The sequence below is a fragment of the Oryctolagus cuniculus genome, chromosome 5, assembly GCF_051225735.1.
Source record: "Oryctolagus cuniculus isolate XC-2025 breed Fujian yellow rabbit chromosome 5, ASM5122573v1, whole genome shotgun sequence".
Taxonomy (NCBI): domain Eukaryota; kingdom Metazoa; phylum Chordata; class Mammalia; order Lagomorpha; family Leporidae; genus Oryctolagus; species Oryctolagus cuniculus.
In genome coordinates this window covers 10041316-10063391 of record NC_142871.1, presented here as the reverse complement: position 1 = coordinate 10063391, position 22076 = coordinate 10041316, and the positions used below count along the sequence as shown (strand labels likewise).

General features: G+C 57.2%; 1 protein-coding gene across 4 annotated transcripts in view; it reads left to right on the top strand.

The window, feature by feature from the left end:
• ZDHHC14 (zDHHC palmitoyltransferase 14) overlaps window positions 1–22076 on the top strand; it is a 261769-nt gene that overhangs the window by 217022 nt on the left and 22671 nt on the right. For all 4 annotated transcript variants that reach the window (XM_070073338.2, XM_002714972.6, XM_070073342.2 and 1 more), the window contains exons 4-5: window positions 13031–13168; window positions 15771–15819. In XM_070073338.2, the coding sequence (XP_069929439.2) occupies window positions 13031–13168; window positions 15771–15819 (187 nt within the window). The remainder of the gene's footprint in view (window positions 1–13030; window positions 13169–15770; window positions 15820–22076) is intronic.

The window sequence follows — 22076 nt, the reverse complement described above, 5'->3', positions numbered from 1 at the left end:
AGGAAGCTGCCCCGAGTGTTTTATCCTGCAGAGGGCTGCACACATGGCGGAGCTGGTCGTGCCACTGGAGAGGCCCTTTGGCCGGCCGTGAGTGCCTTGGCTTAGGGAGGTCATTGCAGATCTGCCGAGAGAACGATGAGGTGCAGGGACTCGGTGAGGTGCCGCCTGCTGGGTGTGAATGACAAGAAACAACAGCGTCGCAGTGCACGCAGACCCTGCTGGCAGCCATCTTTCTGTGTTCTGTTTGGTTCTGAGTGCCTTGGGGGCCACCAGCTGGCTCTGGGCCTCGCTTGGCTCTGCAAGGACACCAGTCCTTGTAGATTCTTCCCTTCGGAGTTTTAGCTGCTGTAGCCTGCCAGTACTCCCTCACTGGAGATAGGGAAGACACAGCAGACTTCAACTGTGTGTGTGTGTGTGTGTGTGTGTGTGTGTGTGTGTGTGTGTTTAAGATTTACTTATTTATTTGAAGGGCAGAGTTACAGAGAGAGAGGGAGAGACAGAGAGAAACGGATCTTCCATCCACTGGCTCACTCACCAAATGCCCCAATGGCTGAGGCTGGGGCTGGGGCTGGGCCAGGCCAAAGCCAGGAGCTTAGCACTCCATTTGGGTCTCCCACGTGGGTGCAGGGGCCCAAGCACTTGGACCATCTTCTGCTACCTTCCCAGGCACATTAGCAGGGAGTTGGTTCAGAAGCAGAGCAGCTGGGACTCGAACTGGTACCCAGAAGGGGTACCAGTGTCACAGGCAGGGGCTAAACCTGCTGCTCCACAGTGCTGGGCCCTCAACTTCAGTCCTTGAAAAGCTCATTTGAGCCATGGAATCACAGCGTTTGAGTTGGAGAGAACCTTTTACAGCATGGCCAACTTGCAGAGGCCAGGGAACCTGCCTGGCCAATGTCACTCCACAGGCAAAGGCCAGGCCAGAGCTCAGGCATCTGACTTAGCATCCAGCATCCCTTCAGCACCCACCACCGCATGCGTGAAAACTGCTGGAATCATTACCGTGAGCATTTGCCTGCGAATCCTCTAGCTATCTAGCTATCTATCTACCTACTATAAGCAGTGAGAAACTCAATCTGTGTAACCCAGATGTGGGGCTGGCTGCTGTAGTTTATGGGGAGCAAAGGTGAGAGTTGGTGAAGGATGCCCCCCAGCACCAGGGAGCTCACGTTGGAAGCCCCGGCTTCGGCACCCTTGCTATGTGGACCTATCCAGGGTGCTGCCAGTGAGAAGAAGCTGTGGCCCCATCAGCAGCAAGAGCCCCCCCGCCCCGCCCCGGGACCACAGGATCCACCCAGCAGAGAGCCACCCAGCAGGTGTGACTGTGGCTCACGCAGAGGGGGTGGGGCCTGCACAGCACAACACCTTCCGAGAAGGGAACCGGGAGGGGCAGGAAAGAGCGGGTGTGCAAGGCCACTTCCTGCTGACCACCCGGATGCGACTGGTGAGGGGCACAGCACAGGAAGTGAATCACCCCTACCTTGGGCCACTGGATGAATGGGGGTGTCACTGGCTAAGAACAGGTGCATTGTGAGGAGAGGGTGCAGTGCATAGAGCTCTGGGCCTGCCGAATGGGGGTGTCTTCGGGCCAGTGAGGTCGGATGCTGGGGAGAATGCATCAAGGAGAAGTGTCAAGGCCCAGAGATGGGGCCCAGGGGCAGCAACAGCCAGAGGTACCCTCTGATGGCAGGTGGCCTCGTGAGGGCCAGGAATCACTGCCGGAGTGCTCCAGCGGCCCCCTAAGCCCACAGGTTTGCAGCAAATCAGGGAACCAAAGGCTGAAGGGACGGAGGGATTGTGGGGCCTCACGGGCACGCCCTAAAGCACCAGTCACACACAAGCCTGGAGGAGCAGCTTCTCCAGGGGCTGGGCATCCACGAGGGGCAGAGCATGCTGGGAGAATCCTGGGAGGCTCTCCACATGGCCTGGGTGTCAGCCTCCCCTCTGCTTCCGCTCCACATCACAAGCTGGGGCAGCCAGGACTTGCCCCCAGAACACTGGACAGAGCCACAGGGACCCTGACTGAGGGTGCTGGGCAGCAAGGGCACCCCCTTCACCCCAAGATCAGACTGTGGAATGGCAGAGCGGGAATGGCTGGGGTCTGCTGACCAACACCCACCTTTTAGAGAAGGAGCTGGGACCACCGTGAGCAGGGCAGACGTGGACGGACAGCAGCCTCATAAAGGGACACCCTCCTGGTGACCATCAGAGCACACACCCAGGAGGAGGGTGGGGGCAGAGCACACACCCAGGACGAGAGTGGGGGCAGCCTGGGCCCCTCCTGGCAGCCATCCATCAGCACCCGTCACCGGACACCGCGGCGGTCTGTCATGGTGTTAGCAGACGTAGTGTTACAGGTGCAGGCACCTTAGCAAGTACAAAGCACAGTGCCTCTGTGTCCCCTTCTCGATGACCTCTCGTAGCACCACCAGCAGTGACACCGAGACGAGAGTCTCAGCTAAGAAAAGGAAGTTTCAGAAGCGTTGCAGAAGCCTCCCTCTCTCTGAACTTGTCAAAGAACTGCTCTGGCTGGACCCAACCCAGGCTGCCTCTGAGAGGAACGCGGGTCGGTCCCATGGAGCCCATGGGTCCTCGTGCACAGGCCGTGGGCCTGCGTGGTGCCGCCTCTTGCTACAGGATCACAGGAGCAGGTTTCCGTTAGGAAAGTGTGCCAGTTGGGAGCACGCTTTTCCAGTTGTGTGACACGTCAAAGAGTTTGTAGGAAGTAAAATCCAAAAGTAATTTCTTTTGGTGCAAAAAAAAATTTTAAATCTATGCATACAGGGAGATCTCCGTAAAGTTCATGGAAAATGTGTGTGATGAAAAGGCTCCATGGGCCGGGGCGGGGAAGGTGGTGTCTGCCCCAGCGGTTACCTGGCTCCCTGCGATGCCAGCATCCCCTGTGAGCGCTGGTTCGAGTCCTGGCTTCCCCACTTCCCATCCAGCTCCCTGCTGTGCCCCTGGGAAAGCACCCGTATGGGAGACCTGCATGGAGTTCTTCCCTCCTGGCTTCAGCCCGACCTGGCCATGGCTGTTGCAGCCATTTGGGGAGTGAACCACCAGATAGAAGATATCTCTCTCTCTCTCTCTCTCTCTCTCTCTCTCTCTCTCAGAGTAACCTATAAATAAATAAATCTTCAACAAGAGAAAAGGCTCTTATGGATTTCAAACATGTGTACCAAAATTATCTTTTAATTCCATTTGTATGAATTCTTTGAAATACCCTCATATATATGTAGTCAGATGAGAACGTTTTGGAGAGCTTTAGAATGACTAGCTTTCCATGTATGGCACACCCAGGAAATAATTCTGTTCTTGAAACCATTGTTTTGGGGATACATTGAGGTTTTGAAAACGCTTAGTACCTGGTTGTGGGAAAAAAAGAAAAACCCGAGACTCTGGAGCATGGCGGGAGCAGAGGCAGCCGTGGGGGACCTGAGAAGTGCCACCTCAGACCCCGCTGTGCACGGAGCTCAGAGCTGGCTCTGCTGCCTGTGCCAGGGCGTCTGTGCTGCCCGTCACCCCCCTGACAAGCACATGAGGATCTGAGCCGTTCTGATGGGAGGCGGACGGCGGTCCGGAGTTCCCAGGGGCTTTGGTTGGTAGCAAGAGCTTGTTTTCCCTGTGGCTAAGGGAGTTGGTTTTACCATATGGAGTTTTAGTCCCAGACATCCTTTCTTGCCTGCCAACCCAAAGCCCCGAGCTGAAAGGGGCTGGGGAGGGCCGTGGGGGGAATGGGACGCGGTCTGAGCCATGGGCTCACAGAGGGCTCCTGCCAGCATTCCACCAGGTGGAGCCCCGACGTACAGCACGCACACCTGCCTCTAACGTCACCAGCCCCTAGACACCGGGGAGCCCCGGGGCCTCCACCGTGAGCTCCTCTTGTTCCCATGGGAGCACACACAGCTGGTGGGCAGGAGCTCCACTGGGTCTCTCCAGCCTGGTTAACTCACTCTCTCCCATCCCTAACTGGGGCATTGTGGGATTGCCTTGTGGCCGCAAACTGGCCAGCCCAAGTTTAAAAGTAATCTCCTTTCTCTTCACTTTCTGCTCACATCTCCTTGTCTGTGGTTTGCATCACAGACGAAATCCCCTGCCTCCTGCCTCGCCCTTTCCAGCAAAGTTGCTTATTTCTGTTCTCCATGGCCACATCTGTTTCTGACCAGCAGTGCTAACTCGGGTGTACCTCGCTTCAAAATGTATTTGCAGCCTGTGCTCATCCCGACTCTTGGAAGCACAAGATTCCCCCACTGTTGGACACTAGAGTGAAAAGCAGCAGTTGAGTCTAGGAAATTTGGTGAAATCCAATTGCATAAAATGGCCCAGTGGGGGAGCTGAGAGGACCTTCATTGTCCCTCAGATCCCTCCTTTCCCACCCAAAGAGGCTCAGCAATGGTGGCACCAGAGAAAGAGGGAAAGACAGACATCTTCCATCTGCTGGTCACTCTCCAGATGGCAACAGTGGCCGGGACTGGGCCAGGCTGAAGCCAGGAGGCTGGAGCTTCTTCCAGCTCTCCCACATGGGTAGCAGGAGCCCAGTCACCTGGCCATCTTCCACTGCTTTCCCAGGACAGTAGCAGGGAGCTGGATCAGAAGTGGAGCAGCCAGGACAGTAACTGGCACCCATATGGGATGCTGGCATTGTGGGCGGTGGCTTTTACCTGCTATGCCACAATGCCAGCCTCTATTTTTTAATTTTTAAAATTTTATTTGAAGAGAGGAGAGAGACAGAGAGAGAGAGAGAGAGAGAGATCTTCTATCTGCTGGTTCACTCCCCAAACGGCAACAACAGCTTCAGCTGGGCCAGGCAGAATCCAAGAACCTGGAACTCAACTCGGGTCTCCCACATGGGTGACTGGGACCCACCTACTTGAGCCATCCCCTGCTGCCTCCCAGGGTGCACGTTAGCAGGAAGCTGGAGTCCAGGGAGAGGCCAGGACTGGAACCCAGGCATGCTGGGAGTGAACTCAGGCGCCCCACGCACCTTAACCACTGCACTAAATGCCCACCCACCACCGTCTACAGTTTTTCTTAGCATGAGCTCAATGGGTTTTCTGACAAATAAATGACACAGTCATTTAAAATGCTTAGTCCAGTGCCTGGCACACACAGAATAAGGTGGGATATGAAGATCGGCTAAAAGCAAGAGGAGGAGGTGGACTAAGGCCTTGATCTTGCTTTAGGGAATCTTGCCAGTCACTGAACACAGTGGCAAAGCTATTACAGCTTAGAACTCAGCAGAAGATTTAGGGCAGCCTGAGTTATTTAGTGTCAAAGGACTTAGGAATACTTTAGCTACTTTAATGTTCAGATGGTCTCATTTCATAATTTTATGAATTATGTGGGGACTATACAGGCTGGGTAACAATATGTACCATGGTATCTTCCTCTGTGTAAAAAAAAAAAAAAAAAAGCAGCAGCAGAAAACACCTCGCAAAGCCAAATTTTCCTAATTTTGGAGGCAAAAATCAAACCTGTAAGAACTTTTAACTTCATTTAAAGGTTTATTTCATTTATTTGAAAAGCAGAGTGACAGAGAGAGGGAGAAGAGACATACTTTCCATTCACTGGTTCAGTTCCCAGATGGCCACAACAGCCAGGGCTGGACCTGGCTAAAGACAGAAACTTGGAACTCCATCTTGGTCTCCGATGTGGGTGGCAGGGACCCAAGGGCTTGGGCCATCTTCCACTGCTTTCTCAAGTGCATTAGCAGGGAGCTGGATCAGAAGCAGAGCAAACAGGACTCCAGGTGCTTATGTAGGGTACCAGCAGTTGCAGGCAGTAGCTTAACCCATTGTACCTTAACTTTGTCTAAAAGTAATTAATATTTAAATTAGAAGGTTTTTTTAATAAAAGGTTTATTTATTTGTTTGAAAGGCAGAGTTACAGAGAGAGAAGGAGAGACAGAGTGATCTTCCATCTGCTGGGTCACTCCCCAAAATGGCTGTGATGAGCCAGGCCAAAGCCAGGAGCCTGGAGCTTCATCTAGGTCTCCCATGTGGATGACAGGGACCCAAGTACTTGGGTCATCTTCTGCTTTCCCGGGTGCATTAGCAGGGAGCTAGATGGGAAGCGGAGCAGCCGGGACTTGAACCGGTGCTCATGGGATGCTGGCGTTGCAGGCAGCATCTTAACCTGCTGTGCCACAGCACCAACCCCTAAACTAGAAGTTTTAGCCTTCCATTGCACATTGCCATCTATTATGTCACGTGACTGAAGACCCTGGAGAAGAAGGCGGGGACCATTCTCCTGACTGGCAGCGCAGGTCTGCCCAGTGCCCCTGGCCCTGCATAGAGTTCTGGGTGGGCCAGCCAGGCTTGCCCCCTGGGTTGGTTTGTAAGTAGATCCCACTCTTGAGGTCCTGGGAGAGTTCTAATTCTGAGCGTTTTTCTCAAACCTTTAATCTCTTTCCCCAGCAATCCTTGAAAGCAACCTCTGCAAATGCTCTCCCTTGCCTGTTTCAGTGGATTGTTCTGTCCCTGTCCAATTGTAACAATTCTCTGCCTCTCCTTACGTGTAAGCCTCTTTTTTTCACACGTCACCTCTCCCAGAAATTGTCTTCCTTGGATCAGAGGAGGCCCAGCTGGCTCGGCTTGGGTCCCGAGAGCTGGCTCTCGGGGACCCGTTTCCTATCCTTGCCCAGTGTGTTGTGTCTGTAAGATGGGGAAACAGTGCTGCCACAAGTTCAATGAACTGATGTTTCTATCAGTGTATCAGATCTTTAACCATGAGTGATATTATTTTCACTAAGACTTCGAGTTTGAGGTTAGCACAGCAGAGCACAACTGCCTTCCCTCGGTTGTGTTCCCTCTGGCCATCTCCATGGAACTCTCTGCTGCCTCGGACCTGCGGGCAGGTGACTCTGCCCCACTGTGGCCTCTGGGCCTCTCAGCGGCTCCCCACGGAGCTCTGGATGGAACCAGCCCTGCCTCCACCAAGTTCCCTCTGAGTGGTTTGCCCTAACACCTGCTGGTCAGCATCTTCCAGCCCTCAGCCTGCTGGGCATATCCAGACGTCACGACCCCTGCTTCCTCCACGTTTGGCATTCCAGAAGTCACAGCAGCCTGGGCTTCTGACGACACTGCCATCCCCTTCTTGCTGCCAGTTCAAGTCCTGGGTTTCCACTTTCAATCCAACTTCCTGCCGACACACGTGGGAAGGCAGCAGAGGATCCGCCCAAGTGTTTTGAGTCCTTGTCACCCATGTGGGAGATTAGGATGGAGTTCCTGACTCCCAGCTTCTGTCTGGCCCATCTCTCTGGCTATTGGAGGCCATTTAGGGAGTAAACCAGTGAATAGAAGGTATCTCTCTCTCCCTCTCTGTTTTTCTCTTCTTCTCTCTGTCTCTCCATTTTTCTCTCTGTCACTCTGTATGTCTGTATGTGTCACTTTGCCTTTTAAATAAATAAATCTTAAAAAAAAACTTACCTTCCACCAGCATTTTCCAATGTCCCCTGCAGGCCAGCAGGCCACCAGGGAGATCGGTCACTCTTAAGCCTGAGAAAGGGGTTCCTCCCTTCCCCTGATGGGTGTTTATCCAGTGTCTGGGTTGAGCCAGGCAGACACACGCCAGGGCTCTCAGAATGACCAGACAGGACTCCTGCTGTCCAGGGTCGCCTGGGGGAAGAGGAAAACAAGTCCACAATCATTGCAGGGGCAGCACGAGCCCCCGGAGTGGTGGTCAGGGTGGCCCAGAGACGCCTTATTAGAGAACCTTCTGGACTTACCAGTACTCCATCAGCACCCTCAAGTGAAGAACAGCACCTCCTTCCTTTTAAAGAACTCCCGGGAGACGTTACCATGGCGACCACTCCCCTCCCTCAGGACCCAGACTTCAGAATCCAGGACCTGGCAGCTGCACTGAGCATCTTTTCAAGAATGCCCCACCCTTGCCTCCAGCAGCACCCAGGATGGCCCCTCAGTGTTTCTCCGCACAGAACAGGCAGACCAACCTCTCATAACGGCTGCCTGGGTCGTCAGGGGCTGTGGCGTCAAGCAGCGAGCTCTGCCAGCCACCGGCTACCCTGGCCTCCTCCAGCCGTGCACCCTCCTGGCCAGGTGCTGCTTCACTTGGGTCCCTGGGATCCTTGCCCCCTGACTCCGTTCATGCCCAGTTCCTGCCCACGTCTCTACCCTGGAAACTGAGTGGCACAGGTACCCTGCCCAAACTCACAGGGCCACTCCTCTGAGCACACTTGGGGCAGGAGGGTGGCCTTACAGCACCAGTTTCTGGGGCCCGTTTTCATCTGAACCATAAAGGAAGAATGCTCTATGCTGGCAGCCGCAGGACTGAGCAGGCTGGCGTAGAAGCTAAATGAGGTTAACCAGGGGTTCAGTCCTTGGGTCAGGGAAAGTTTTGGAGTGGAGGAATAGCGTCCTCCCCAACAAGATCAGGAACTCCTGGCAGCCGCGGGTCTGATGGTGCTGCTGTTTCCTAGAGATGGTGTGATGCAGGCAGGCACCGCTCAAGACAGGCAGTGGGGCGGCAGCCTCCGATGTGGACACGTGGAGCCCTGGGTCGCCATCCCAGCTCTGTGGCTCCCTGATCGTGTGGCCTTGGGTGGCTGACTCACACTGGGGTCCTGGTGGTGGGAGAGTTTGTCCAGTCTTTTGACAGATGTGTGTTACGCTTAGGCAAAGACGGAAGACAAAACCAAGTGGAAAATAAGTAAGAAGTTTGTAGACGTCGCCAGGGCAGGGCCAACAGGACTTCTCCTTGGTTGGATGTGGGGCTAATGGAAGAACGGGGTCAAGAACAACACCTGCCTGGGCTTCAGGGAGTCAGAAGAGGCAGGTGTATAGGGAGGGGTGGTGGGAAGGTCTCTTTGGGACCAGGTCCATTTGAGATGCCCATCAGGCTGGGCAGTGGATGCCTGGTGCTTAAGGTGGGAGACGGCCATTTTGGTGACATCGGGGGGGTTGGCATTCGAACCATGGAAAGCAGAGATCACCAACAAGAGACTCTGGAGAAGGAGATGAAGGCTAAGCCTGGTGCCACCATAGGCAGTCTCTGCAGAGAGGAAAGTGCAGAGCAGGCAGCCTGCAGACTGTGGGCAGGAGAGGGAGGGCAGCAGCAGGTGTGTGAGGGGGTGTGTGAGGGGCGGGGCAGCAGCAGGTGTGTGAAGGGGTGTGTGAGGGGCGGGGCAGCAGCAGGTGTGTGAGGTGTGAGGGGTGGAGCGGCAGCAGGGGTGTGAGGGTGTGTGAGGGGGCAGCAGCAGGTGTGTGAGGGTGTGTGAGGAGGGCGGGGCAGCAGCAGGTGTGTGAGGGGTGTGTGAGGGGCGGGGCAGCAGCAGGTGTGTGAGGGGTGTGTGAGGGGCGGGGCAGCAGCAGGTGTGTGAGGAGGTGTGAGGGGCGGGACAGCAGCAGGTGTGTGAGGGTGTGTGAGGGGCGGGGCAGCAGCAGGGGTGTGAGGGGTGTGTGAGGGGCGGGGCAGCAGCAGGTGTGTGAGGGGTGTGTGAGGGGCGGGGCAGCAGCGGGTGTGTGAGGGTGTGTGAGGAGGGCAGCAGCAGGTGTGTGAGGGGGTGTGTGAGGGGCGGGGCAGCAGCAGGTGTGTGAGGGGTGTGTGAGGGGCGGGGCAGCAGCAGGTGTGTGAGGGGTGTGTGAGGGGCGGGGCAGCAGCAGGTGTGTGAGGGGTGTGTGAGGGGCGGGGCAGCAGCAGGTGTGTGAGGGGCAGGGCAGCAGCAGGTGTGTGAGGGGTGTGTGAGGGGCGGGGCAGCAGCAGGTGTGTGAGGGGGCAGCAGCAGGGGTGTGAGGGTGTGTGAGGAGGGCAGCAGCAGGTGTGTGAGGGGGCAGCAGCAGGTGTGTGAGGGTGTGTGAGGAGGGCAGCAGCAGGTGTGTGAGGGTGTGTGAGGGGCGGGGCAGCAGCAGGGGTGTGAGGGTGTGTGAGGAGGGCAGCAGCAGGTGTGTGAGGGGTGTGTGAGGGGCGGGGCAGCAGCAGGTGTGTGAGGAGGTGTGAGGGGCGGGACAGCAGCAGGTGTGTGAGGGTGTGTGAGGGGCGGGGCAGCAGCAGGGGTGTGAGGGGTGTGTGAGGGGCGGGGCAGCAGCAGGTGTGTGAGGGGTGTGTGAGGGGCGGGGCAGCAGCAGGTGTGTGAGGGGTGTGTGAGGGGCGGGGCAGCAGCAAGTGTGTGAGGGGCGGGGCAGCAGCAGGTGTGTGAGGGGTGTGTGAGGGGCGGGGCAGCAGCAGGTGTGTGAGGGGGCAGCAGCAGGGGTGTGAGGGTGTGTGAGGAGGGCAGCAGCAGGTGTGTGAGGGTGTGTGAGGGGCGGGGCAGCAGCAGGGGTGTGAGGGTGTGTGAGGAGGGCAGCAGCAGGTGTGTGAGGGGTGTGTGAGGGGCGGGGCAGCAGCAGGTGTGTGAGGAGGTGTGAGGGGCGGGACAGCAGCAGGTGTGTGAGGGTGTGTGAGGGGCGGGGCAGCAGCAGGGGTGTGAGGGGTGTGTGAGGGGCGGGGCAGCAGCAGGTGTGTGAGGGGTGTGTGAGGGGCGGGGCAGCAGCAGGTGTGTGAGGGTGTGTGAGGAGGGCAGCAGCAGGTGTGTGAGGGGTGTGTGAGGGGCGGGGCAGCAGCAGGTGTGTGAGGGGTGTGTGAGGGGGCAGCAGCAGGTGTGTGAGGGTGTGTGAGGAGGGCAGCAGCAGGTGTGTGAGGAGGTGTGAGGGGCGGGACAGCAGCAGGTGTGTGAGGGTGTGTGAGGGGCGGGGCAGCAGCAGGGGTGTGAGGGGTGTGTGAGGGGCGGGGCAGCAGCAGGTGTGTGAGGGGTGTGTGAGGGGCGGGGCAGCAGCGGGTGTGTGAGGGGTGTGTGAGGAGGGCAGCAGCAGGTGTGTGAGGGTGTGTGAGGGGCGGGGCAGCAGCAGGTGTGTGAGGGTGTGTGAGGAGGGCAGCAGCAGGTGTGTGAGGGGTGTGTGAGGGGCGGGGCAGCAGCAGGTGTGTGAGGGGTGTGTGAGGGGGCAGCAGCAGGTGTGTGAGGGGGCAGCAGCAGGGGTGTGAGGGGGTGTGAGGAGGGCAGCAGCAGGTGTGTGAGGGGTGTGTGAGGGGGCAGCAGCAGGTGTGTGAGGGGGTGTGTTCTGAGGGCAGCAGCAGGTGTGTGAGGGGGTGTGTGAGGGGCAGTGCAGCAGCAGGTGCATGAGCAGGTATGTGCAGGGCAGGGCAGCAGCAGGTGTGTGAGGGGTGTGTGAGAGGGGCAGCAGCAGGTGTGTGAGGCGGTGGAAATGGCCTACAGGAGCTGCCAGGCCTCCATGTCCGGGTGGGGTGGTCCTGGTGCATATGCTGCTGCCCAGTCCCGCCTCCTTCTTGGGTGGGAAGTGATCTCACCACAGCTCAGGGTTCAGCCCCCACCACCTGCAGGATCTAGAGGTGAGCGTTCCCAGCGGGGACCAACGCTCTCATCCCCGTGTTCTGTCCTCACAGTGAAGAGTCCGCGAGAAGCCTGGCTGGTTCCGGTTTGCTTCCTCTTGTCGCCCTTGGTACAGCCATCTCACCGTACAGACTGTAGATCAGTGCCGGGGGGAGACAAGGGCTCTGCTGCTGTTTGCACTGCGAGGTTGTTTTTAGAGCAGTGGTGGGTTCCCGGCCCAGCTGTGAGGACACGGAGAGTCCCAACATGGCCTCCCCCACCTGCCTGGCTGCCCACCAGGGTGGGCACACCTGCCGCCACTTGGTGAACACCCAGAGCCCATGGCCTGCCCTGGATAGAACCATCATGATGTGAGTCTGTCACGAAAGTGTCGCCCCAGTGTGTCACTGCCCTCTCTCCCCACCCCAGGGAAGTGGGCTTTATCCAAGGATTAGTTTTCCAGCTCTGTGGAGCCGGCAGCTTAGCCTGTAACTCCCCCTGACTACACCCATAGCAGTTACTCGCCCGGCTGGCAAGCTCAGAACTTCCTCCTCGAGCCCCTGCTCAGATGGCTGCACCAAGGGATTCTTCCAGTTCTTGTGTCGTCCTGCCCCCAACGTGTCCGCAGGCCCTTGTCAAGAAGCAAGCTGGCATTTGACGTCAAACCCAAGACGGGTTGGCTTTATGATGTTTGTATTTATATAGTCACATCTCACACAGCCTTCTCCATGTGTTTGCAAGCACGTAGAGATAGATGATAATGAAAAACCGAGTAGAAGGTGAGCTTGGTCAAGAGCCCCAGGACAAAGCTGAGTTTCGTGCCCCATGTCCCCCACCCCTGTGGTGCAGGACAGAGCGGGGTAGGAAAACCCTGAACAGTCACTCTGAACAGATCCGCAGAGCAGTAGGGAGAAGCCCTTTGCTTTCTCTTGCAAGGGCAAAAGCAGCTCACGAATGCATTACAGACCTTGTGTGGACTCCCCAAGGTGAGCAGCCCTGGGGTGGCACCTCAGGTACCGTGGCGCGACAGTGCCCTGCCTGGCACCCGGGCATTGCAGGGTGCTTGTGCACCAGGAGCCGGCGGCAGCCCCCAGACACCTGGGCTCAAGTTCTGGCTGTACTGTCTCCGAGCTGGCCAGTCTCCCATCTCCCTACACCTCAGTCTTGCTCATCTGCAAAACAGGGCAGCGTCATCCTTTTCCTCGCAGGAATGTTGGAAACCAACTGTATTACTGTGTGTGATTAATGTATGTGATACATTGGTAACCGAAATGGGAGAACAAAAAATTGTCCCTGTGTCCCGTCCCAGGCCCCCTGTGAGCTCTCTCTGTGGCCCCTGGGGGTGGGAGACAATCACCCGTCACCCGTCACCCGGTGCCAGCCCAGCCCAGCCCTCAGCATCCCGTGGAGCTGGCTCTGTGCTGTAGGAAAGAGAAACGTGTTCACCTTTCTGACTCTAATGAGAACCTGTCCTCCTGTTTCCCCACCTCGCCCCTGGAGGTGAACGCCTGCTTTTAGTTTAGTGTGTTGGAGAGTACTTCCACTCTCGGAGTGCCCGCTTGGCGCATGCTCTGAAGGAAGCACACAGTAGGATCTCGTTGTGTGACAGTGCCACGTGTTGGCTGGGCGGGAGGGGCTCCCTCAAGTTAAAACCCACTTGATTAACTGATTTCCACTTCTTTTTTTTTTTTTTTTCTGTCTCTCTTTCAGAACGGTTTGATCACCACTGTCCCTGGGTAGGCAACTGTGTGGGGAAAAGAAACTACAGATTTTTTTATATGTTTATTTTATCCCTGTCTTTTCTGACAGTCTTTATATTTGCATTCGTTATCACCCACGTCATTCTTCGTAAGTATGCTGCGAAATCAGATTTCGTATGTAACCATTGGCCTGACTTTGCTTTCCTGGTTTAATTTTGGTTTACTATTTTGGTCATTTCGGGCTCTCTCTTTCTCCTCTCTCCCCGTCTCTCACCTTTTCCACCTCCTCACTTCCGGCCCAGCCCTGTTTCACTTCTCACCTTCATCCCCCTTCACCTCCCCGCCCCCCCGCCCCACCCCCCACCACCCCCTGCAGCATCACTGTCCAGGGTCACACCTGGACCAGGTTTCACTCCGCTCACCAGACTTTGCCCGTGACACCCGTGCCCATGCCTTCTGCACAGGGACCCTGAGAAGAGCCGTCCCCACATCACGCACAGTGCACCCGAGCCTCAGTGACCACCATGGAGTAGCAGAGTGTGTTGTCCTTAAAGTGGCAGCTACTCGCACAGGGCTACCCCTTCTCAGGAAAAGGATGGGGGTAAAGACAGGGTTTTCTTGTGCACGCACCTCCATAGAGTAAAAACGTGTTCCCTTATGTGCTGGGCTATGCGTAAACCAGCCCCAGCACATCAAGGCAGCCAGCTTGGTGAACATTGGATCTGACTACGAATGGTTTTTACATGTATCTGCCTAAGCAATGGCTTTTTGTCCTTCCCCGTTCTCAAGGCCACAGCTCTGAATTTGTTTTATCCATTGGTCATCCACTTTCCTATGATGGAGTGATGAGAAGGAAGTTAACTGGCTTGAGCCATCACAGGGCCACTAGCCGCAGCAGAGGCTGGCTTTACGTCTGGTCCACACTCCTGCCAGGTGGCCACCCACTGGCGAGAGCACAGCCCCTTTCTGGATCCGTTCCGGGAGAATCTGAGCAAAATCTCCCTCCCTCCCCTTGCGGCTGCGCCCAAACCACCAGTGGAGGGTGCTGAGCGCCAGAGGGGCTCACGTGTGGGCTGGGGGAGTGGGAGGTGCAGGCATGTTTCACATCAGTGCCTTCTGGACGTGAAATGGCTGACTCCCATTTCCAGAGGGACATCACTCCCAGGTCCCATTCTCCCTGACGGTAACCTGTCCACATGGGACTCGCATTCGTGACACCATGCAGGTGTGTGCTGGGCCAGTGCCTTGGTGGGCTTTGCTCCCCAACCCCGGGGCTGAGGCACCCGGGCCCCCAACGTCAGAGTCCGGAAGTGGCAGGACTGGAGCCAGGGCCCCGTCTGTGCGTCCGTAGGCTGTCCCACGTCACTTAAAGGAAGCAGTGTTGACACAGCTGGAGAAGTGCAGATGCTCGCCCGCTGCGGGCCACTGAGAAGGCGCAGTTACCCGCTGCGTGTCTGCGTCATCTTTCACAACCACACGTGCTCCCAGGGCGCCATCCCATGGGACTGGTGGCCTTGCCACTGCGTTCCGGGTGTCAGGAGCCAGTTCTCACTTGCCCGGTCCCCCACAGAAAGCCAGGGAACACACACGCGCACACACACTAACAGTCTCTGTCTCACACACACACTCATACACCTACACTTGTTCTCACACACCTTTGCACACATGCACACCCACGCCTGCTTCCCTTGCCAGGTCACAGGTTCTGAGTGTGGAAGGCAGGTCTGAGGAGCTGAGGTGGGGGCGGGGCGGGGCGGGGTCTTATGGCCTCAGCGTTTCCCCGTGGAGGAAGGAGAGGGCAGGCAAGCGGCAGGTGTGAGTACAGTGGAGAGAGACCCCTTCTCTTAATGTCGTTTTGCCTCAAGATTGCATTTGCTCCACAACCCTGCAGCACGTCCGCGTGCTGGCGGCACCCTGCCAGCCTCACAGAGAGGCAGAAGGAGGCCCCGAGCACCCATCCATCCTCTGTAGCTCTTGACCCAACCCCCCCCTGCCCCTTGTCCCACCGTGTGGCCAGATGTGCCCCTGTAGGGGGGCGGCAGGGGCCGAGCCATTCCCCCCGCCCCGCCCCGCTTCACTTCCTACAGCGGGACAGGACCCCGAGCAGCAGTCAGAAACCACACACGTGCACAATGCAAGAGGGCCCCACTCCGTCCCCAGAAGCCCCAGGCCTCGTAGGGCACAGGGGGACCCACGGGGCCACCCTGAGACGGGACGTGCACCGTCCAGACCCACAGCAAGAATCGCTGTTTGTCACACGCTCCTGAACGCAAGCCCTAAAGAAGCGTTTCCTTGGGCACACACCGCTCACATTAAAATGTCTGAAGCCCAGAAGGAGCCAGGAACGGACTTGAACTCATGACTCAGTTTACTCAAGGAGCAGAGAGAAGCCTTTGACAGGTTGCCTCACTTCTAAGCCATCCGGGGTCAGAGAGTAGCAAACTGAGGGGGAAATGGAAAAAGAAAGTGCACAGTGTTGTTTTCCTATGGAATGAGGAAAACAGAGGAGCCCTCAGAACAGTGACTTCTGGGGAACTGTGCTGCAGGTGTTGGGCCTAGCACGAAGCTGCCATCTTGGTGAGTGACTAGTGGGACCGCAGGCTCTGATCCGTCAGCTGGGAGCCGCAGCAAGGCTGTCATTTCCCCGAGCTTTAGAGACCCGTGCTTTGTAGCCAGTGAGAGCTGTCAGCAGGAGCCTGTCCGTCCTGCAGCTGGATGTCCAACACTAAATCCCGGTTTCGCTCCCGCAGGTTCCCAGCAAACAGGATTCCTAAATGCCCTGAAGGACAGCCCTGCCAGATATCCTTCCCGGCGGCCGCGTTTCTCCGTCGCTGCTGTGGGCGGTGCGGTCTGACCTCCCACGGTCTCACGTCCTCGCCTTTGCCCAGGGCTCTTGTTGGCTTCCATTCTGTAAGGCAGCCAGAGAACAAGATTCAGCTGCATGAGGGATGGAAGCCCAGCACTTGGCTCCGTGAGCGACTCGGCCTCCGGTAAATCAGGGTGCGCGTTAGCCAGAAAGCCAGGCGTGGACGCATGGCCACCCCCGGAAGCTAGCATCGCTGTGTGCTCATCAGGGCGGCTGTGTGCTCATCAGGCGGGGCCCCGTCTGCTGTCACTTTGATGGGCAGATGGTCCCCATGGTTTACAGACACCTGTGTGCAGTCAGTAGTTGGCTAACGAGGCCGATGATCAGGACAGGGGTGAGGGACTCAGCTGCACAGCGTGGGGGGCGGGGGGCTTCTTCCCGTGACAGTGTGTGTGACAGGTGTGCTGTTCCAGAACCTTCCTTGGTACCACGTGGGTCTGCTAGTTACTGTGGTTGGCCGTGCACAGCGTGGAACACAGACCCCAGGGTGCCGCGGTCCCCAGGAAGGGAACAGACAGGCGCTGCTGCCGGAAGTGCGCGCGGCAGCACGGGCTGACCTTGCCAGAGAGGCCCGCAGCAGGCAGGAGGCGTGCGGAGGGGAGATGGAGTGGGCGCGCTCCTGTGTTCAGCCCCCGCAGCTCCCCCGCGTGGGACAGAGCCAGAGTTGTCCCCTGGCCGGCTTTTGAACGCAGCCGCAGCCTCTGCGTGCGTACTCTTCCCACACCTGGGGGCTTGGCGGCCCTGAGGCCCAGGCCACTGCTTCCACAGGGAGCCTGCGGCCGCTGTGAGACATAGCCATGCACATCACGGCTGAAAATAACGTCCTGCGTCGCCACGCAGCTGTGTGGCCCCACCTCTCGCTCTCCTCTGGGATCCGAGTGCTCTCGGGAGAGCCTGGCGCAGGCTTCTGCAGCTGACGGACCAAAGTCATGGGCGAGGGACCGAGGTCCTGGTCCTTTTCCGCCCCTCAGCAGGGGGCTGCTGTCAGCTCTGGGGGCTCTGCAGTCCCTCGCTCCTGCCCCTTCCTCTTCAAAGCCAGGAACCGCCGATCAGGTCCCTCTCACCCTCTGCATCCCTCCTGCCCTGTCTTCCACCCACTTCCCTGACCTCAGCAGGAACAGTGCCCCCCCCCCCCCCAGATGGGCTCCATGCTGGTGGCTTCCGGGAGAAATCTTCTCTCCTGACCCGTGTCATCCGTCACGTGTGCAGGCTGCATTGCATGTGTCGGGCAGGGCGATACACTCACAGGTGCCAGGGACCAGGCTGTGGCCTCCTGAGGCCAGGCAGCTCAAGTGCAGGTGGAGGTGAGAGGTTTTCTGTCTCAGTCCATCCCTGACAGGGCCCCTGCAGAGCTGGCCACGCCCACTCCCTTCCCTCTTCTGATGGACTGAACATATGAGGGGTCTTGAAAAGTTTATGGAAAATGCACGTTATCCTTTCCTTCCGTTTCCCAAGTATCCTGACGAACATGCATGCATGTGCACCTACACGCACACAAGGGTGCTTGAAAAAATTCATGGAAAATCGAATTAAAAAATAAGCTTATTTTGATGCAAAAGTTCTTTGAAATCCTTGCATATGGAGAGTCTCCAAAAAGTTAATAAAAATTGCATTGTTAAATAACTGTATGGATTTCAAACTTTTTCAAAGATTTATATTTGAAAGTCAGAGTTACAGAGAGGCAGAGAGAGAGAGAGAGAGAGAGGTGTCTTCCATCCACTAGTTCACTCCCCAGATGGCTGCAACATCCTGGGCTGGGCCAGGCCAAAGCCAGGAGCCAGGAGCTTCCTCCAGGTCTCCCACATGGGTGCAGGGGCCCAAGCACTTGGGCCATCTTCCACTGCTTTCCCAGGCACATTAGCAGGGAACTGGATCGGAAGTGGAACAGCCAGGACTAGAACCAGCGCCCATGTGGGATGCCATCACTGCAGACGGCAGCTTTACCCTCCACGTCACAGCACTGGCCCCGGATTTCAAAACTTTTTGCATGAAAATAAACTTATGTTTTAATTCACTTTTTCCATAAAATTTTTAAAAATTTTCCCATCTACTTGAAAGGCAGAGTGACAGAGGAACAGGGAGGGATAAGTCTCTTCCATCTGCTGCTTCACTTCCCCAGTGCCTTCAGGAATCAGGGTTGGGCCAGCTGAAGCCAGGAACCCGGAACTCCCTCCAGGTCCCCACAGGAGTGCAGGGCTCCAGCACCTGAGCCGTCACCTGCTGCCTCTCTGCGGGCTTGTGACCTTCCTCTGATTGGTGGGTGATGCTGTGCTCTCTAGGCAATCTGTGACGGCCAGGGGGGCTCCAGTGGGTCTGGGGTCCACGCACGTGGCAGTTACCTCCTGCCCAGGCCTGGAATTCCCTACACAATCACCTCTGGACAATACCAGCCATCAAGCTTCCTCTCTACTGTGGAAGCAAGTGGCTCCCTGAGTCCGGTGGTTAGAACCTTGTCGGGCCAGCCGTGTCACTCCCTCATGTCCGTGAGTGTCTTTTGATAAGTGCAGGTGAGGTCACTTTGGGATGCGGGAGATGGACAAGAGGCTGGGTCCTGCCTTTTCCTCAGAGGGGTTCGGCTTCTAGAGCCTTTGATGGACGGCAGAGCTGCCCGCGCTCGGCCTCTGCAGATGTCCAGAGCAGGAGTCAGTCAAGTCCATGTTCTCCAACCCTGGGAGGTTTCCCGCCTGTGCAGCTGGCCTCTGCAGGGCGTTCCGGGGCAGGACAATAACGTGTATGGTCAGGCCTTCCATGGCCTCGCATCTGGTCTCCTGGCCGTGATGTAAACACGTGTGAGTGAGAAACGAGGACCCTGGCCAGGCTGTGTCACACCTCCAGGTGAGCACAGTGTCACGGAGGAAGTGAGACTAGAGACTAAAATGCTAAGGACAGCCAGCCACGCAGCTCTCCAGAACACCAAGGCAAGGCAACCATGATGGGCCCCAGGCTCCCCCCAAGGCCCACCTAACCCAGCAGCTCGCCCACGGCAGGGAAGCCAAGGCCGAGTGGGGTCTGGGACCGGTGTGGGGGAAGAGCCCGGCAGCTGTGGGTAGCAGGCCTGGCCCTTTCTTGGTGGTCAGCAGGCTCCTTCCCCGTCTACACCCGTGGAGGCCCTGCCCGAAGTGAGGGGAGGCGTGGCCTCAGCAAGAGCAGTTCTGGCCCCAGGGGCTGTAGCCGGTCCTGCCTCCCCCTTCCCCTCCCCTAGGCTGCCGCCCCCTGCACCCCCCCATCTTCCTATCACAGAAGCAGAGGTGGCGGGGAAGGGGCCCCGAGGCTGTCCCCGCTCTGGACTCCCACCAGCTGTCTGGTCTTCCCCAGGGAATGAGATGCAAGGAATCTCCAAGGAGGTGAGGCCAGGCCCTCAGTCCACCCCAGTCCCTACAGGGAGGTTTGTTCCGAGCCACTCGAGCGCCCGCTGCGGCCTCACCTCGGATGCCCTGATGGTGGTGGTGAAATGTTTAGTGGGAGGCACGGGCACAGGTAGCGGGGTTTCCCTGAGACTGACTGCCCCATACCTGTGGGTTACAAGGTCGAGAAGGACCCCGGCTGGGCAGGGCAGGATGGTGGGCAGCATGCAGAGGTCTGCTGTGGCCGAGATCTGGGCCTCCAAGCAGAGCCTGTGGCGCTGTGAAAGCCACCGACTGTGCCCGGGGTGGGGGGGTCAGATCAGGAGAGGCTGCCCAGGTGACCCCGGGGAGGCGACAACAGGCCAGGCCTGGAGGGGTGCAGGGTGTGGGGCAGGGGGAGGAGAGCAGAGCAAGACTGGGTGCTGCAGGGGGCTGGGGGAGAGGCAGCCTGCCCTTGACGCAGGGGCACCCAGGGGAGATGGGGAAGGGGCAGTGACACCCAAACCCTGACTTCACTGAAGACTGGGAAGGAGGTGGGGTGCGTGGAACTGGGCACCCACGTGTGACTGGGGTGGGTGCATGGCGTCCTCCTCAGAGTGGGTTTCTGTTCTGGGTTTAAGGACATTCAAATAGCAGCAGGAGGGAAATAATGACACACACCCCCAAGCGGGAAGTTTGTGACAAAGGGACAACTCAGCAGGAGAAGCAGAGCAGTGGGATCTGTGCTAAGGGGAGACTGCGCCTCAATCCTGTGGGTTCCGCCCAGGGTGCCCCGGGGTAAATGGTGGTGGTGGGAGGGGAGGCACCCGGTGCTGGCTCAGGGCGAGCCGGCTGAGATGTGTCTACAAACTCAGCAGTGATGCGTGCGTGAGCCCCACGTGAGCCCGCAGAACCTCGGGGATCCTCTGTGTAGCTCCCTGCGCAGGAGGGGGCGTCAGCTGCCTGGCCAGGGTGGTGCACATCACAGAAGGTACAAGCCAATGCTCCCCGCAGCCTCCTCAGGCCCTGGGGGGTGCACCTGTGGACGGACCCTGGGGAGAGCAGGCGCTGGGAGAGCCGCCGGCCATGGGCACCCTAGAGGAAGACCCCCGGCAGGGGCTCGCGTGCCCGCGCTCCGTGTTTCAGCTAACGTAGCGTTAACATCCAATTAAAGAGATTACAGTCATTTGGAATCACGACTTGTCGTGCAGCACTTCCGAAATGAAAAGGCCCTTGTGCGGTGGGCAAAGCAACGGTAATTGATTCCTCGTTGGCGGAGGCTTCTGCCAGGAAGCCCTTGTATCCCCAATTTGCATTCATTACGAGCTTAGCCTGGTGGCCTGGTGGGCGCCAGGCACCTGTTTGAATGGGACTGGGCAGGAGGCTCAGGCACCCACAGAAGGGCCACCGTGTGTCACAGTGGAGCAGGAATGAAGGCAGCACTGGCTCTCGCTGACCTGTCCATCCTGTGATCTGTTGCTTCTCAGAGGAACGCCAGAAAACAGCACAGGTGCACCTGCTCCAAGAACCTAACTGACATCCTGGTGTGTGCTCCGCAGTGCCGCAGAGTGCAAACCCGGGCCTTCTACCCCCAGCCCCACGGCCCCTCACCAGTGGGGTGGAGGCAGTTGTGTGAAGAGTAAGCATCAGATTGTGGTTTGGTTTTGGCATCACCCAAGAAGATGCTGTCTCTGTAAAGACAGCAGACGGGCAGACATGAGGAGGGGCATGCCCTTGACCCTTTCCTCCGGGCCTCTGTGGGCATCCTCGTGGGTGTGTGCGTCCTTCCGTGATGACCTAGGGGGGCATCAGACGTGAACGCAATGTTGGTAGGAGCAGTGCCCGGACCTCAGAGCGCCTGTTCCTTACCTTGTGCTGTAGTCGGGCGTTTGAGTACCTCCAGGAGCTGTCTCCATGTCGGTGTAGGGACCTTCCACGTTCCTTTTTAAACTGCTTTGTAGAATTCCAGAGTAGTGTTCTTCTGTGGAGGAATATTTAGATTTCTGGGGTTTTACTGCTCAAAAAAATGAAGTCGTGAATGTTCTTGTGCGTGCCTCCTGCACAGATGGTATTCTCTTTCTAGGACGGACAGGGAGGTGCACAGCCTCTGACTTGAGGGTGCAGTGGGTTTTAAATGTTGACAGAGATGCCACATGGTCCCGTAGAGATTGCACCTCTGTGTTCTGTCTCCTGTCCCCACACCCGCGCCAGCACTGCGTGTTGTCAGACCTGGCAACTTTGCTAACCTGATGGGGAGAAAAGCAGCTCACTGTTCCAATTGCTACTTTCTGGATAATGATGTTGCATATCTTTTCTTTTTTTAAGATTTTTATTTATTTATTTGAGAGGTAGGGCCACAGACAGTGAGAGGGAAAGACAGAGAGAGAGGTCTTCTTTCTATTTGTTCACTCCCCACATGGCCGCAATGGTCAGAGCTGCACCGATCTGAAGCCAGAAGCCAGGTGCTTCTTCCTGGTCTCCCACGTGGGTGCAGGGGCCCAAGCATGTGAGCCATCTTCTGCTGCTTTCCCAGGTCACAGCAGAGAGCTGGATCGTAAGAGGAGCAACCGGGACTAGAACCGGCGCCCGTATGGGATGCCAGCGCTGCAGGCAGAGGATTAACCCACTGCGCCATGGCTCCGGCCCCAATGTTGCATATCTTTTCATACTTGCTGGCCAAGTGATCCCTTTGCCCATTTTTAAATTGGGTTGTTTTGTATCTTTTGTAGTAACAGGTAGGCATTCTTTATGTATTCTCAGGAGTAGTATCTTTTGCCAATATAATTCTCTTAATCTGTCACTTTCCTTTTAAGTTTACTATTTTATACAAAAAATGTTTAAATTTATTAATGAACACAATCTTGTAC